At 47.5% G+C, this 17,370-nt stretch overlaps 1 protein-coding gene across 18 annotated transcripts in view; it reads right to left on the reverse strand.

Moving 5' to 3' along the window:
* Positions 1-17,370, reverse strand: part of LOC143923970 (FAST kinase domain-containing protein 1, mitochondrial-like) — a 189,722-nt gene that overhangs the window by 129,336 nt on the left and 43,016 nt on the right. For all 18 annotated transcript variants that reach the window (XR_013261799.1, XR_013261798.1, XM_077447941.1 and 15 more), the window contains 2 exons: positions 10,760-10,828; positions 4,393-4,518 (listed from right to left, as the gene is read on the reverse strand). Coding sequence is in view for 16 of the 18 variants with exons in the window: in XM_077447941.1 (XP_077304067.1) it covers positions 4,393-4,518; positions 10,760-10,828 (195 nt within the window). In the remaining 2 variants the exon portion in view is untranslated. The remainder of the gene's footprint in view (positions 1-4,392; positions 4,519-10,759; positions 10,829-17,370) is intronic.

Consider the following 17,370-nt stretch of genomic DNA (forward strand, 5'->3'; position numbering starts at 1 on the left):
CAGGCTTTCTAAGGGCGTTACAGTTTTGAAGGCCATAAAATGCCAAGATGGCACAAACCCCCCCCAAATGACCCCATTTTGGAAAGTAGACACCCCTAAATTTAGGGGTACACTAGTGAGACTAGGTAATAAATGGCGGGTGCCCTGAAACTATAAAAAAATAACTAACCAACCAGCGTCACCTGTAACAGTTATATGGTGATCACTGGTGAAAGGGTTAACTAGGGGGCAATCAGGGGGCTTTATGCGGTAGTATATGGGGGTCCCTGGCGCTATAAAAAGCTGCGGCGAACCTAAATACCTACCTGCCTAACTAGCGTCACCTGTGACACTAATACAGCGATCAGAAAAACGATCGCTTATTAGGCTGGGTTCACACTGGAGCGATGCGGGAACGCCACGAATGCGCGGCGGGTTCCCGCATCGCATGCCTCCCGGCGGCAGTTCACACTGCCCTATGCGAACTGCTGGGAGTGTCAGTGAAATGTTACTGACACCCCCAGATCAGTTCGCATATCGCAGTGCGATCTGCAAACTCGGATCGCATGGTGTGAACACCCATGCGATCCGATTCTGCTGCGGGCCAAAAAAAGGGTCCCGTGCGAATTTGCGGCGGGTGCGGCGAATGGCTGAACTCGAATCGCACAGAGATCGGATGTGATTTGCACTGCAGTGCGGTGCGAATCACATCCGTTCTCAAACCGCTGCAATGTGAACCCAGCCTTAGTGACACTGGCGACGGGGGGTGATCACGGGGTTAAACCTTTATTGGGGGGGTTAGGGGGGTACCTTAGAACTAAAGGGGGCTAACCCTAACTGCCCTAACAGTTATTAGTCACAAATGACACCCGCCGGGTGATCAGGGGGTTAAACCTTTATTAGGTAATAAATGGCGGGTGCCCTGAAACTATAAAAAAATAACTAACCAACCAGCGTCACCTGTAACAGTTATATGGTGATCACAGGTGAAAGGGTTAACTAGGGGGCAATCAGGGGGCTTTATGCGGTAGTATATGGGGGTCCCTGGCGCTATAAAAAGCTGCGGCGAACCTAAATACCTACCTGCCTAACTAGCGTCATCTGTGACACTAATACGGCGATCAGAAAAATGATCGCTTATTAGGCTGGGTTCACACTGGAGCGATGCGGAAACGCCGCGAATCCGCGGCGGGTTCCCGCATCGCATGCCTCCCGGCGGCAGTTCACACTGCCCTATGCGAACTGCTGGGAGTGTCAGTGAAATGTTACTGACACCCCCAGATCAGTTCGCATATCGCAGTGCGATCTGCAAACTCGGATCGCATGGTGTGAACACCCATGCGATCCGATTCTGCTGCAGGCCAAAAAAAGGGTCCCGTGCGAATTTGCGGCGGGTGCGGCGGGTGTGGCGGGGGCGGCGGGTGCGGCGAATGGCTGAACTCGAATCGCACAGAGATCGGATGTGATTTGCACTGCAGTGCGGTGCGAATCACATTCGTTCTCATAAACCGCTGCAATGTGAACCCAGCCTTAGTGACACTGGCGACGGGGGGTGATCACGGGGTTAAACCTTTATTGGGGGGGGTTAGGGGGGCACATTATAACTAAAGGGGGCTAACTCTAACTGCCCTAACAGTTATTACAGTCACAAATGACACCAATGCAAAAAAAAAAAAAAAATGACATTGGTGTCACTGTGACTGGGGGGCAGGGGTAATTGGGGGGGTGATCGGGGGGTAAAGGGGGGGTGTGAGTGTGCCTGGCATGTTCTACTGTGTGTGTAGAGTGTTGGTGCAACTCACCGATCCGCTCTCCTCCGTGTCGGAACGAAAAATACCGACACGGAGGAGAGAATACATCACTTCCTCTCCTGTGTTTACATTACAGGAGAGGAAGTGATGTCACCGGGGATTTCCATTCGTCGAGAGCGATCGCGAGGGGGTGGCTATGAATGAATGGCCGCCCCCTCATCCCGGATCGCTCTCGAAGGGATGCCGACCGCCGCAGGCACCGGGGGGGGGGCCCGATCGGGCCCCCCACCCGCGGGCAGGCAGGGACTTATATATACGCCCATATGCCTGCCCGTGCCATTCTGCCGACGTATATCGTCGTGCGGCGGTCGGCAAGTGGTTAAGCAACTTGGTAACAGGTCGCGGGCCACAATGAGCGGAGTGGGTGGATGGCATGTCTGTGTCCACTCTGCATTTTGAGAGTGGACACGGATGCGGCCCACAATACTTTTTAGTGGACTGTATTGGAGGTAGAACACAAGTCAGTTTATGTCTGCCGCTACTTAGAAATGAATTGAGGGTCCAATTGGTCAGACTGACCATGTGAAAGGGGTCCAAGGCTGCTTTCACTCTGATGTGCTGCGGTTTACCCGAACCACATGTGCAACACAGTGTACCTTTGGCTTTCCTTCAGTTTGCAATAGACTTCTATTATTACCTGTGAGTTTGAGCTTTCTGAAAGTACACCAAACCTGCAGAATATAATAGAAGTCTATGGCTCAGTGCAGGTAACCTGCAGGTAAATTGCTCGGCACCTGCGGATCAGTTTGAAAGCAGCCCAGTAACCACTGCAGAAAAGATATGCCCATATATACACCTTTAATAACAGTATTCTATTAGCTCCCAGAGCAGGAGGTCGCGGGCCACATCAGAAGGCTCCGCGGGCCACAGGTTGGGCACCCCTGGTATATGCAGTGCATCAGGAAAGTATTCACAGCACTTAACTTTTTCCACATTTTGTTATGTTACAACCTTATTCCAAAATTGATTAAATTCATTATTTTACTCAAAATTCTACAAACAATATCCCATAATGATGTGAAAGTAGTTTGTTTGAAATCTTTGCAATGTCCCACAGTTAACAGTGCATGTCAGAGAACAAACCAAGCCATGAAGTCCAAGGAATTGTCTGCAGAACTCCGAGACAGGATTTCTATCGAGGCACGGATCTGGGGAAGGGTACAAACAACAAAAAAAAGATCTGCCACATTGAAGGTCCTAATGGGCACAGTGGCCTTCATCATTCGTAAATGGAAGAAGTCTGGAACCAACAGGACTCTTTCTAGAGCAGGCTGCCCATCAAAACTGAGCAATCAAGGGAGAAGGGCCTAAGTCAGGGAGGTGACCAAGAACCCGATGGTCACTCTGACAGAGGTCCAGCGTTTCTTTGTGGAGAGAGGAGACCCTTCCTCAAGAACAACCATCTCTGTAGCACTCCACAAATCAGGCCTATATGGTAGAGTGGCCAGACAAAAGCCACTCGGTTAAAAAAAAAAAAAAAAAAAAAAAAAACACAACACAATTGAATCGTCCAAATTGGTTCCCAGTAGTTTTTGCCCCTCCCGCTGTCAGTGTGAACCTGGGCTTAGGGTGAGATTTGTCTGCCACAATGTTGTAGTCCAAAAAACAAAAAAAAAAAAAAAAAAAAAAAAAAAAAAAAAAAAAGAGCTGATCCCCGACATTACTAATAAAAATAAATAAAAATGCCATAAAATCGATCCCATTAATTGTAGATGCAATAACTTTTGCGCAAACCAACCTATAAACGCATATTGGGATTCAAAATTGTCGCTTTTTTTTGTTTATAGCCCAACATCTTTGCACAATTGTCAGTTAACGCAGCACAAAAAAAATAAAAAAAAATAAAATAAAAAAAAAAATCGCCTGATCAGCAAGTGGGTTTTTACTACAGTAACAAAGAGGTGCAATAACATGTGAGCTTAGCATGCCATATCTGCTCTCATATGTTTAAATGTCTACAACACAATAAACAGTATAAATACGTTTGCATGGTTCAGACTACGCTTCTAAGAACCACGTCGTGTTAAGAATTATAACCATAAGGGACAGTTATCAAGCGAATTAGTGACACAATTGGTTACTGCCCGTGCCGCCTGTGTAGCGGTCTAGGAAAAATAAATCACTGCTCTCCCCTCCCACCTTCTTTCTACAGGGCTTTTGGGGTGGAACAGAGCAATTCTCGGTGCTGGTGCTGACCAATCACAACTGCTCCGACTCATCCTAGAAGCTTGCAGACAGAGGGGGGAGAGGAGTGGAGATGTCCCAACCCCAGGCCTCCAAAACTTGGCTGTGCAGGCACTGACGGCTCTTCACCCATCAAGGTAAGCACAGCAGGATTTAGTAAGAGGTGGGGAGGGTGTAGGGTGACATCTTTTCATTTTTTCTAAAAGTGAACTTGCAGCTTAATGGGGTACATGTGCATACATAAGGTTGACCTGTACTTAAGTTCTGTTGTACTGAATCTAAAGCTTATGCAATAGACAAAACAGGGTTTTATTGGGTGTTACATTTTAGAGAACTTGGTCTATTTTACTGTGTTGCACAATAAATCAAGCATGCTAGTATTGGGTTCAATTAAACATAATTTAGAAGCACTGGTTACCTTAGATCTTGCATATTATCGAGATTCTTGTCCACAATGTTGGCTATTTTTCCCAACAGTGGGCTTAAATGAATACCTTGTTCTTGCAAATGAACGGAAAACTTTGATAGCGAGCGAATATCACAACTGTAACAAAAGAACAGACAACTGAATCACCCAAAAAAATACTAATCAGATTACATTGGAAAAAATCTGTAGAATGGTAAATGGCTTTGTCAACTGTAAAAGGTATTGTGAACTTATTACATCCTGCTTTAAACCGGCCATAGATGGATCGAATCTTGGCCGGCTCAGCAGGGACCAGCTGAGATCGGATCCATCTATGGGCAGGCTGATTGTACCCAAGTCGACTTGGGTACAAACACCATGTTGGATTTTTTGAATGCGAGTATGGCCAGTGGCTATAGCCGACAGCAGTAATCACTGTGTTCTCCCAGACAGTACCCCGCGACCCCCTGCCAGCAGAACACAATAGATCTGTGAGAGAGGATTCCCCCCCCCATATCAACACTGACCTGTTATTGCAGGAAAGAAAATCGCATAATCTATGGCAGAGATATTCATATCCCACTGCCATAAATAGAACTTACATTCTAGCTAGTCCATCTCAGTCTAATGACACTGACAGAAAACTGGAGCAACAGGTAGAAAAATTACAAATATATTAATTTAAAATGATAATTATGCAGTGATGCGCCACAGTTTTCTCCTCCTGTCAGCACATGTGCATGTATCAGTTTCTGATTGGCCTAGCCCTGCTGTCACTCAGACTCCTAGTCTATTTGCTGTTTCTCAAGGGAAGACAGGACATTGATATCAAGACAGATATAGGTATATATGGACCGTCTTGTATAAAAAATTCATAAAATTTTCAAATAGAATCCGATTTTAAAAATGTGTGGCTCTCAGGTAATTTTTTTTTTTTTCCTTTAGGAATAAACAACAAGGGTTTACGTATCACCCAAGATACACACATAAGTGCCCGTATAGTCAAAACTTTTTTTGGTTTACTTTTTCGATAGTGTGGGTAAGGTTTATAACCCCCAACAAATATATTCTTGCAGTTGGCTGGTGGGATTTCCCTTCACTCGGGAACATCTCCCCAAAGTGAGGAATAGTCTCATCTTAAAAAGGGAAGCTTTACTTACCTTCACTCCAACTATGTCGACATCTAGACACATAGTATGTCTCTTCTGCATTAAAAATAATGCAACTTTAAACAAAAAATTTCAAAGTTTAAACAGCTGTCACTGGAACATTTATTCCCAATGGACGATTTCCCTTTACCTCTTGCTTTGTCAACTCCTTCAGACAATTGTCGTCCAACTTTCGGCCAACAAATGTTGGATGAAAGGCTAGTAAATTTTCGGTCTGTTGTCAGATTTCCACATCGTCTGTACACAAGTCCATCACACAAAAGTCAAAACGTACAAACCCGCATGTTCCTCAATGCTCAATGCTCAATGCTCACCAAACACAAACGTTAGGAGAAGGCTGCCTTAGATTTCAGCCTTTTATTTTCGTTTCCATTACTTTTAATTATTTAAAGAGGAACTGCACCTTTTAAAAAAAAATATATATATATATATATTAAAAGCCAGCAGCTACAAATATTGCAGCTGCTGACTTTTAATAAAATCACACTTACCTGTCCCAGGGTCCAGCGATGTCGGCGGCAGATGACGAGCAATCGTTCGTCTCTCTGCTGCCCCCGCCGCCAGGAAATGGGGAAGTGAAGCATTGTGGCTTCACTGCCCGGTTCCCTACTGCGCATGCGCGAGTCGCGCTGCGCGTCTCTACTGATCCCCGCTGTGTCCTGGGAACTGCGAGTTTCCCAGAACCAAACGGGGGGGGGGCATCTGCGGCGGTCTGCTGCGATATTGTCCAGGAAGTGGGTGCAGATACCTGGATTATCCAGGTATCTGCACCCCCTCTCCCCTGAAAGGTGCAGATTGTGGCACCGGAGGGGGGGAGGGATCAGGTGAGCAGAACTTCCACTTCAGGGTGGAGGTCCGCTTTAAGCTACATTCACACTGAGGCGCTTTACAGGCGCTAAAAATAGCACCTGCATAGCGCCTCTCATATCTCTCCAGTGTGAAAGCCTGAGGGCTTTCACACTCGAATAGTGCACTTGCAGGACGTTAAAAAACGTCCTGCAAGAAGCATCTTTGCAGCGCTATAGGAGCGGTGTATACATTGAAAACAATGGGGCATGGCCACCAAACCGCAGGCATAGCGCTGCTTTGCAGGCGGTTTTAACCCTTTTCCGGCCAAATAGAACCATTAAAACAATGGTAAAGCGGCGCTTAAAATAGCACCGCTTTACCGCTGACGCCCGTCCCAGTCTGAAAGTAGCCTAATATGCATCAAAGAAATACGAAAGCCAACTGGAAAAACATATGGCAGAAAAGGTTGAGAACCATCTCTGGATACATTCGTGTTACAATAGTATAATGATTAAAGTCCAAAGAGGAACCTACTAATTCTAGAGTCATCTGTTGCGATTTAGATTCAGGAAATATAACAGAAGAGAATCCTTTTAAATAGCTTCTCTGCCTCTCTGTTAGAAGTTTGACTATGGTGAAGTATATGGCAACATCAGTAAATATCAACCATGGCATAAACCTGACCTCCTCCATCCTGAGGAAAAGAAGGGCAGATCCACCTTCCATGCTGGAAAAGTCGTCAATAGTGTGCGTCACGCCAGCTTCACAGAACACAATTTTCACCTACATCACGCTGCACAAAATTTATCAACTTATGTACGATGTAGTACATGCAATGGAAAAAACACAACAAAATAAAAGTAAGCAGATGAAGAGGATGGAAAGAAGTAGAAAAAAAATAAGGTAAAGAAAATAGGAAAAGAAAAAAGTACACTCCACAACACAGGTGGTTTCGGTCCCTCAAGAGGAATCCGAAAGGCATTTTATCCAGGGATCCCATATTTTCCCAAAAGGTGGCCATTCAGTCATGTAGAATCGCCGACAAACATTCATTTATCATGATCCATATCAACTTAACCTTTAAGAGATCAAGGATTATGGGAGATTTCCAGGATTTTCGCAATGTTTTAGTGTTTTCAACTTTTTTTTTTCATCTTTTTTCCCTTTGTTTAGCAAAAAAAAAACAAAAAAAAAAACAAAAAAAAAAAAAAATATATGTATGTATGTATGTATGTATGTATGTATGTATGTATGTATGTATGTATGTATGTATGTATGTATGTATGTATGTATGCACACACACACACTAGGATTTTTTTGTACTCACCGTAAAATCCTTTTCTCTCTAGCTCACTGACTCAGCTCCTTTATTTAGACCATCGGGTTGTTACGCCACCTACAGGAGAGGACTAGGCATAACACGTTAACATCTGTCTGATCCACCTGGAAACGGTGGCCGACGAGACCGCCATGACTTTTTTCAGACCAGCCACCAAAACTTCCAAAAGGGAGCCGTAGCAGACAAATACACCCTCAGAGCCGGACCACGTCCAGGGAATGGAGAGCCACCTCCTTAGGACGTGTTGGCTTAAGGACACAGAGATGGTAACACAATGTCTTCACTGATGTGGAATGCCGAAACCACCTTGGGCAGAAAAGACTGTTGCGGACGCAACACCACTTTATCCTTGTGGATAACCAGATAGGGCGACTTGCAAGACGAGACCGACAGTTCCAAAACCCTCCTGGCCGATGTAATGGCCACTAGGAAGACCACTTTCTGGGAAAGAGTCAACAGAGGAATCTCTCTGATATTCTCAAACGGCGGTTTCTGAAGCACCGATAACACCAGGTTGCGATGCCACAGGGGGTAGCGGTGGACGCACTGGAGGAACTACATGGTCGGACCCCCTGAACAAACATGCTCACTAAGGAGTGAGACGCCAGGGGTCGCTGAAAAAAAAAAAAAAGAAAAAAAAAAGGCAGCCAAAGCTGATATTTGACCTTTAATGGTGCTTAAAGCCAATTTCTGGTCTACTCCTCGCTGCAAAAACAGCAGGATCCTGGATATAGCATAGGAGCGTGGCTGCCATCCTTTCTCCTCACACATGGAGATGTAGGCCTTCCAGGTATGATGATATATCTTCAGAGAAGAAGATTTCTGTGCTCTCAACATAGTTGGAATCACAGAGTCTGATAGGCCCCGGTTCCTTAACATCTGGCTCTCAATAGTAATGCCGTTAAAACCAGCGATGGTAAAGCAGAATGGAGAATCGGACCTTGAGACACGGCAGTCGCCAGGAGACATACGCCACCAGGCGCACTAGGTCTGCGTACCAGGGATGCCGAGGCCAATCTGGATTACTGGAATCCCCTTGGAAGCAGACATGGTAGCAGCTTTAGCAGAGGAAAGGCATAGATCAGTTAGTACTGACCCCACGGAGCCACCAGCACGTCTGACGCATTTGCCCAAGGATCTCTTGTCCTGGACACAAAATTTCGGCACCTTCCGATTGAGACGGATGGCCAGAAGATCCACATCTGGTGTGCCCCAATGTAGGCACAGCAGCCCAAAACCTCTGGATGCAGCACCCATTCTACTGGGTCCAGCATCTGGCGACTTAGGTAGTCCACCTGCCAGTTTTCCACTCCCGGGATGTAAATGGCCTATATGGCTGGTACATGTCGCTCTGCCCACTGAAGGATGTGAGCGACCTCCTGTGAGGCAGCCGAGCTTCTTGTTCCTCCTTGATGATTGACATATGGCACCACCGTGGCGTTGTCTGACTGGATCCTGATCAGACGCCCTCGAAGTCTTGTTGACCATGTGGAGCGACATAGCCTGATCGCTTGTAGCTCTAGCACAGGGGTTGACAAATTTGCTTGGAATCTAGGAGCCAGCTTAAAAAGTTAGGAGCCAGGTCCGTGACGGCGATCCGGACCTGTCCCTGGCCTGACATGGAGACGAGTGAGGGGAAGATAGCAGCGCCGTCGCCGCCCCCCCGTCTCCAAGTCATTGCAGCACACCGACTGAATCACACCGCAGAGCTCTGCCTGTGCAATGACAAAGGTGAGAGACCCCCCCAGTGGCCCATGTCTATGTGGCGCACACTGCTCAGCAGCCCATGCAGCATCCCCCACGAGGGGGGGGGGAGATAGGGACAGGGAGAGAAGAGAGGGAGGTAAAGGACCCCCGAGTCAACCTCCCAGGGAATGCCCAGCTGCTCAGCCCCACCAAGGCAGGGAGAGCTGTACTTACCAGTCCCGACGAGCTGGGGAACATTCCATTACAGACCCACTCTCCGATCAGTACAGGGTAGCTGCTGGCCCGACACACTGTGATGCAGACATCAGTAGCCCGTTCATATGTGTGCCCCGGAGCATTATGTTCACTGGCCGCCCATGGAGCCTGGGGGGCATGTCATGGCCGACCCAGCGCGGAGCTCTGGTCTGAACACGCTCGCTGGCCAGGCTGGGGAGACTACAAGAATAAGGGCATACAGTCTGTAACCCAGCCGGCTGTTGATAGCAGATGACAAGATCTAAATTTTGCGCAAAAAAGGCAAGCTTCTGCAGAAAAATCCATGGACCGATGGGCACACAGGGTTCCTAGGCCCTTCTTCACTAGGCAGAAAAAAAACTGAGGCTGTAGTATGCAGGCTGGGGGGGGGGGTTGTTACTGAAGGGACCGCCCCTTGGGCAGAACTAGGAAGTTCTGGTTTTGTTGTACATGTTAACATGTTCTGCCTAGTCCTCTCCTGAAGGTGGCGTAACAACCCGATGGTCTAAGTAAAGGAGCTGTGTCAGTCAGCAATCAGAGAATTAAATTTTTATGTAGATAACGTATTCAAAGCTCCAGTGTTGCCATACAGAGAGGGAGAGGAAAGACAACTCCCATGGTGCAGTATTTCAAATTTTAAAAAGAAAATTGTATTGCACTTACATCAAAGAATATAGGGATCAGCATGTACTGTATAGGAATCGCTGGTTTGCTCTCCACCTGACCGGAAATGACATATCTCAAACACCATGTATTTATTTGATAATTCACTATGGTGATATGTAATTTATGATATAAGAGTCCATTTTATCTTTTCACTGTACCAACATTGCTAGTACAGCAAGCTCCTCTGTGCCTGTGTGTACCAGGCTGGACTTCAATAATTTGTGTCTATGTTAATTTCTAGGGCACGGTGGATTGATGGGAAAAGTAGTTTACAAAGAAAAGATAACATTGTTTATACTGTCCTTTCAGCTAAAATGCAATGACGAGACAAAAATCAACAGATACTCTCTGCATTTTCTAAAAATGGTCTTAGCCTGAAAAAAAAGAAAAAGAATGCAGCCACCACATCTATGGACTGGCAAAGCGCAATACGGTACATTTTTTTGTTTTGGGGTTTAGATAGTTTAAAACATACCTTTCTAGTCTTTTCCAACATTCCACAGTCAACTGCTGCACCAGAGTGTGATGACCCATCACTCCAAGCCTTGAAATAAAAAAATAAAATAATATTAATAATAATGTGTATAATGTTATAGCTGTGTGAAGTTGGCACCCCATGTTTGTAAAACCTGAATAAAAATATACCATTCATTTGTGCTGATTTGTGCCGCAAAAATTAGCGTTTGTGCCGGTTCGGTTTCTGAGATATTAAACATTCAATTTAATGCAAGCCCCGCCCACTTTGCACCCCACGTTACCGAATTTGAACAACAAACGCGCCATTCGTTTGTGCCACGTTTGTGCCGCTTTGGTTGCGGAGATATTGTGTGTTATATGTTGTGAAGCCCCGCCCACTTTACGCATCACGTTACCGAATTTGAAAAACAAACGCGCCATTCGTTTGTGCCGCGTTTGTGCTGCAAAAATAAACGTTTGTGCTGCTTTGGTTGCGGAGATATTGTGTGTTATATGTTGTGAAACCACACTGACTTTACACCTTGTTACTACATCTTACATACAGAACCTACAGAACCTATACTCAGCTTGGGTTTCCTTAATGTAAAGCTCCTCCCACTGTGCCGAGCACTGCACTTCATACTGTACCCTGGAAAAGGCAGCATTGGAGCTCGAACAACTTTTTGCTTGATGGTTTCATTCTAGCTAAGGGAATCCAGGGTAAATTAATTTTTAACATCTTTAATTTTACTTATTATTAATAATTATGCAATGTATTCAATTGCAGTGAAAATAATACATTTGGAATAGGTGATCGTGTGTTTGTGGTGTGTATACAAACTATTTTTTTTGCAATACTAGCACATCAACCTAATATAGTGGTCAGGTGGCAACACTAGTTGTGTTAATAACTGATGTCCCCATGTACTGTATACATCCTTTGTTCAGGGGTAGCCAGAATGTAAAATCATTGTAGTAACGTACAGAAATGCTTTAAACTAGGGATGAGCCGAACACCCCCCAGTTCGGTTCGCATCAGAACTTTCGAACGGACCGCAAATTCGTACGAACGTTAGAACCCCATTGAAGTCTATGGGACTCAAACGTTTGAAATAAAAAGTGCTAATTTTAATGGCTAATATGCAAGATACTGTCCTAAAAAGGGTTTGGGGACCTGGCTCCTGCCCCAGGGGACATGGGTCAATGCCTAAAATGTTTTTAAAAATGGCCGTTTTGGCGGGAGCACTGATTTTAATGACGATTAAAGTGAAAAAAAGTTAAATATTCCTTTAAATATGGTGCCTGGGGGGGTGTCTGTAGTATGCCTGTGAAGTGCCACGTGTTTCCCGTGTTTAGAACAGTCCCTGCACAAAATGACATTAAAACGGAAATAACACCATTTAATGTTATATCTGGTTCCGGCAATATGGATGAAAATCATTGAGAAAAATGGCATGGGTAGCCACCCCCCCCCCCCCCACCCCCGCCCATTACCAGCCCCTTTGGATCTTGTACGGATATTAAGGGGAACCACGTACCCATATTACAAAAAGGAAAGACGTGGGGACACCAGGCCCTATATACTCAGAACAGCAGTATACAGTCGATGCAAACAAGACAGGGACTGTGTAGGTTTGTTGTGTTAAGTAGAATCTGTAATTTTCAACTGGTACATTTTTAAAGTGTAGCTCCAGTCAAAAAATCTATTTTTAAGCTTTTTGGAAAACATAGGGAATGGTTATCACCCCTGTATAATTTGTTTTGTCGTCCATCTTTTTTCATCTCACTTGCTGTTGTCTCCTTCCGTTTGCAAGTAGCAGATGTTTGTAAATTGGATGTTTGAAAGTAGGGGCCTGCCCTATATGCTCTGCAGAAATGGCGGAACAAGGTGTTGGTGTTGTCACAATATTGTAAGCCCTCAAAGTGACTCTTGGTGGGCGCTGGAGCTCCCTGCTGTGAACGATTATATCAAGAATTGTAATTACATGCCATTGTTGAACAGTGGTAGAAAAATTGACCTTTGGTGGTTGTGGTGCTGGTGCCACAACACTATAAGTCCTCACAGTTACTCTGGGTGGGCACAGGAGCGGGCCCTCCTGTGAACTATTATATCAAGAATTGTAATTACATGTCCCTGTTAAACAGGGGCTGAAAAATTGGGCCTTAGGCACTGGTGCTGGTGCCACGACACTGCAACCTCTCCCATGTACTCTAGTTGTGGTGCAGGAATGAGCCCTGCTGCAAAGCATTGCATCAAAAATTGTAATTAAACGCCCCTGTTAAACAGGGGCTGTAAAATTGGGCTGGTGGCATCACCCAGAACCAAAAATGTTCTTCCAACATATCAGCGGAGGAGGAAGAGGATAGACAATCAACATAACAGTACAGTGACTCAGCATCAGCATAGGCAGTCTTGAAGGGATGTGATATTTCCAAAAAAATTAGGTTACATCAGCTTCAGGTGCTTGGTAGCTGTGGGTGATCCAAGACTGATTCATCTTGATGAAGGTCAGTCGATCAACTGAGTCGGTGGACAGGCGCACCCTGTGATCGGTAACAAAGCCACCAGCAGCACTGAAGGTGCGTTCCGAAAGAACGCTGGATGCAGGACAGGCTAGTAGCTCAATTGCATACTGTGCAAGCTCTGGCCAGTGATCCATCCTCAAGACCCAGTAAGCCAGAGGATTTTCGGTGGGAAAGGTGTCCAAGTCTGACCTTGCCCCTAGGTATTCCTGCACCATGTAAATCAGACGCTGGCAATGGTTGCTGGAACCGATCATACCTTGGGGCTGCGGACTAAAAAATTGTCTGAACGCATCGGTCAGACAGCCACCTTCTCCACCGCTCCTTCTGACCGATGCCTCAGCAACACGTTGTCCAGGACCAGGAGTTTGTAACCTCCCAGTCTCTGGGAACGCGTTGCACAGACCTTTCTGCAAGGCCTCCCGGAGAGGTCTCATCCTCTGCTCCCTCTGCGACGGCAAGAAAAGGTCGGCAACCTTACCATTGTACCGTGGATCAAGGAGAGTGGCCAGCCAGTAATGGTCCCTCTCCTTGATCCGAAGAATACGAGGATCCTTCCGCAGGCTTTGCAAGATCAGGGAGGCCATGCAGCATAGGGTAGCTGAGGCATTCGGTCCAGAGTCCTCTGGGTCACTAATGACAACATGATCTGCAGCTACCTCCTCCCAGCCACGTACAAGTCCACGGGTTTCTTGGGAATGTAAATCATCCCTACAAGACTGCTGCTGCTGCTGATGCCGAGTGCCAGCATCCACCTCCATGCTGACACAATCATCCTCCTCCTCCTCCTCCTCATCCTCTTCCTGTGTGATGGGTGGCACAGCAGGAACACTGTCCTGATAAAGGGGGCCTTGAGAGGCAAGGAAGTCCTCCTCTTCCTGCCTCTGTTCTGCCTCAAGTGCCCTGTCCATTATTCCATGCAGCGTATGCTCCAAGAGGTGGACAAGAGGTACAGTGTCACTGATGCATGCACTGTCACTGCTCACCATCCTTGTGGCCTCCTAAAACGGTGACAGGACAGTGCATGCATCCCTTATCATGCCCCACTGGCGTGGTGAGAAAAAACCGAGCTCCCCTGACACTGTCCTGGTGCCATAGTCGCACAGGTACTCATTGATGGCACTCTGCTGCGTGTGCAGCCACTGCAGCATGGCCAACGTTGAGTTCCACCTGGTGGGCATGTCACATACAATTCGGTTCTTGGGCAGGTTCAACTCCTTTTGGAGCTCAGCCAGCCGAGCACAGGCATTAAATGATCGGCGGAAATGCACACAGACTTTCCTGGCCTGCTTCAGGACATCCTGTAAGCCCGAGTACCTGCCCAAGAACCGCTGCACCACCAGGTTAAGGACGTGAGCCACACAGGGCACATGGGTCAGTTGTCCTTGTCGGAGGGTGGAGAGGAGGTTGGTGCCATTGTCGGAAACCACCATTCCTGGCTTAAAGCAGAAGTCCACCGGGACTCCGCGTTTTTTTTTTTTTTTTTTAAAAGCCAGCAGCTACAAATACTGCAGCTGCGGACTTTTAAAATAGTGACACTTACCTGTCCAGCGCGCCCGCGATGTCGGCACCCGAAGCCGATCTCTAGGTCGCCTGTCGGGTCCTGCCGCCGCCATCTTGGGTATGGGAATCAGGAAATGGAGCCTTTCGGCTTCATTTCCCGGTTCCCTACTGCGCATGCGCGAATTGCGCTGCGCAATAAGGACGCTCCCCGCTGCCTCTGGGATCTGTGTGTTTCCCAGCAGGCAGCGGGGCACTTGCGGGAAGGGGGGGGCACTTGCGGAAAGGGGCGTACGTTACGCCCCTTTCCGCAGAGAGCTATCCCGGAAGTGGGTGCAGTTACCTGGATTATCCAGGTAACTGCACCCCCCTCCCCCCTGAAAGGTGCCGATTGTGGCACCGGAGGGGGGGGGGAGGGTTCCGATGAGCGGAAGGTCCACTTTAGGGTGGACCTCCGCTTTAAGCTGCCGTGGCATCAACCACCTCTCGGCCTGCCCCGGCAGAGCTGACAAAACATCTGCCCCAGTGTGGCTCCTGTCCCCCAAACAAACCAGCGCAAGCACGGCATGGCATCGTATTGCCTGCGTACTTGCGTGGCCCCTGGAACGCCTACAGAGCACCGCTGGTTCTGAGGACAGAGCACTGGAAGAGGCCATGGAGGAAGAAGAAGAGGAGGGGGTGGAGGAGAGAGGTGTGTCACAACCAGTAGTAGCATTTTGGAGGCGTGGTGGCGGAACAACCTCCAACACTACTGCACCTTGTCCTGCATCCTTGCCAGCTGCCAGAAGAGTGACCCATGAGTCAGCGGTAATATGCACTTTACCGCTGACCGCTCTGTCTAGCGAGGCAAGGACATTGCCTTCCACATGCCGGTAGAGAGCCGGAATCGCTTTCCGTGAGAAAAAGTGGCGTTTGGGGACCTGCCACTGAGGGACCGCACATTGTACAAACTCACGGAAGGGGGCAGAGTCTACCAACTGAAAAGGCAGCAGTTGAAGTGCTAGCAATTTAGCCAAGCTAGCATTCAACCGCTGGGCATGTGGATGGCTGGGAGTGAACTTCTTTTGACGGTCCAGCAGCTGGGGCAGGGACATTTGCCTGCTATTATCGGACGTGGGTGTACTGCTAGCAGAGTGCCCGGAAGCACTTGGCTGTGACACACCTAATTCTACACCTTCATTCCTCTCAGAGCAGGTTTCAGAGAGGACTGAAGGTCTAGTGAGGTTGGAGATGCCAGCTGATGAGAAGCAAGGAGAGGTCCGCTTTGTTCTTTGGTGTGGGTCTTTGAGGTACGCTTGCCAACGAGCTGCATGGCAGGTCAACATATGTCTGGTCAAGCATATGGTGCCCAAGCAGGTGATGTTTTGGCCACGCGAGATACGCTTGAGACATATGTTGCAAATAGCAGCAGTGCGATCTGATGCACTCGTCTCAAAAAAGGCCCACACCTTAGAACTTTTAGAATAACGCGCAGAGGCAGCGCCCTGCACAGGCAGAGCTCTGCGGTGTGATTCAGTCAATGTGCTGCCCCTAAGCTGGCCCCCGGAGGGCATCCTGCCTCATTGGACATGTGCCTCCTCCTCCTCCCTCCTAGTGTCCTCATCATCCCCTCCCTCTTCATCGCTGGAGCAAACCTGGCAGTATGCTGCAGCTTGTGGAACATGACTGCCAGATTGCTGTCCTTCTTGAGCATCCCCTCTCTCTGCGCTCACGCTACTGCCTTCCGCTAGCTGAGTATCATCATCAGAGCCTACAAAACACTGGGCATCCTCCTGAAGCATGTACCCAACACTGTGCTCAAAGAGTTCAGGAGACTCCTCAGGAGGACGTGGTGGGTCAAGGGAAGGAGTCACTGATGACATTGAGAGGCGGGAAGACGATGGGTTGGCAGCTTCTTTGCTAGTACCCTGAGCCTGGGTGAGAGAGGATGAGGAGGATGAAGAGGGCTTGGTCATCCACTCTACCAAGTCTTCGGCATGTTGCAGCTTAACATGTCCAGCTGCCGAAAAGAAGGACAAGTGTGTCCCATGGCCACGTGCTGATGATGACGATGTCTCTAGACACAGAGCCTGCTTGCCCTCTTTTATCGGCTCGTGTCTGTCTGCCTCTCCTTGTTGGCCTTCCAGACATGGTAATGGCCTGAAGAGAGATGGGAAAACCAGCATTCGGGTAGTGTATATTGTGCTGGAGGCACACACAACTTCCACTAACTCCTACAGATGGCTCAATTAGAGAAGAGCTATGTAGGTGGATATAACGGTGTATACTGCGTTCAGAGCACGCACAATCTCCTACAACTGACTGCAAGTTTTATTTAAAAATAGCAAGATAGCTAGCTATATAGGTGGATATAACCGTGTATACTGCGGTCAGGGCACGCAGACAGCACGCACAATCTCCTACAACTGACTGCAAGCTCTATTAAAAAAAGAGAAATATAGCTAGCTATATAGGTGGATATAATGGTGTATACTGCGGGCACGCAGACAACAACCACTACAGAAGAGCAAGAACGAAAAATCGGCCGATAATAAAACGGTGTATACTGTGTTGAAGGTACACAGAACACCCACTAACTCCTACAGACGCCAATACACTACACAAGGC

Source organism: Lithobates pipiens, unplaced genomic scaffold, assembly GCF_037356315.1.
Source record: "Lithobates pipiens isolate NorthernLeopardFrog02 unplaced genomic scaffold, aLitPip1_a1.2 Scaffold_22, whole genome shotgun sequence".
In the NCBI taxonomy this organism is placed as follows: Eukaryota; Metazoa; Chordata; class Amphibia; order Anura; family Ranidae; genus Lithobates; species Lithobates pipiens.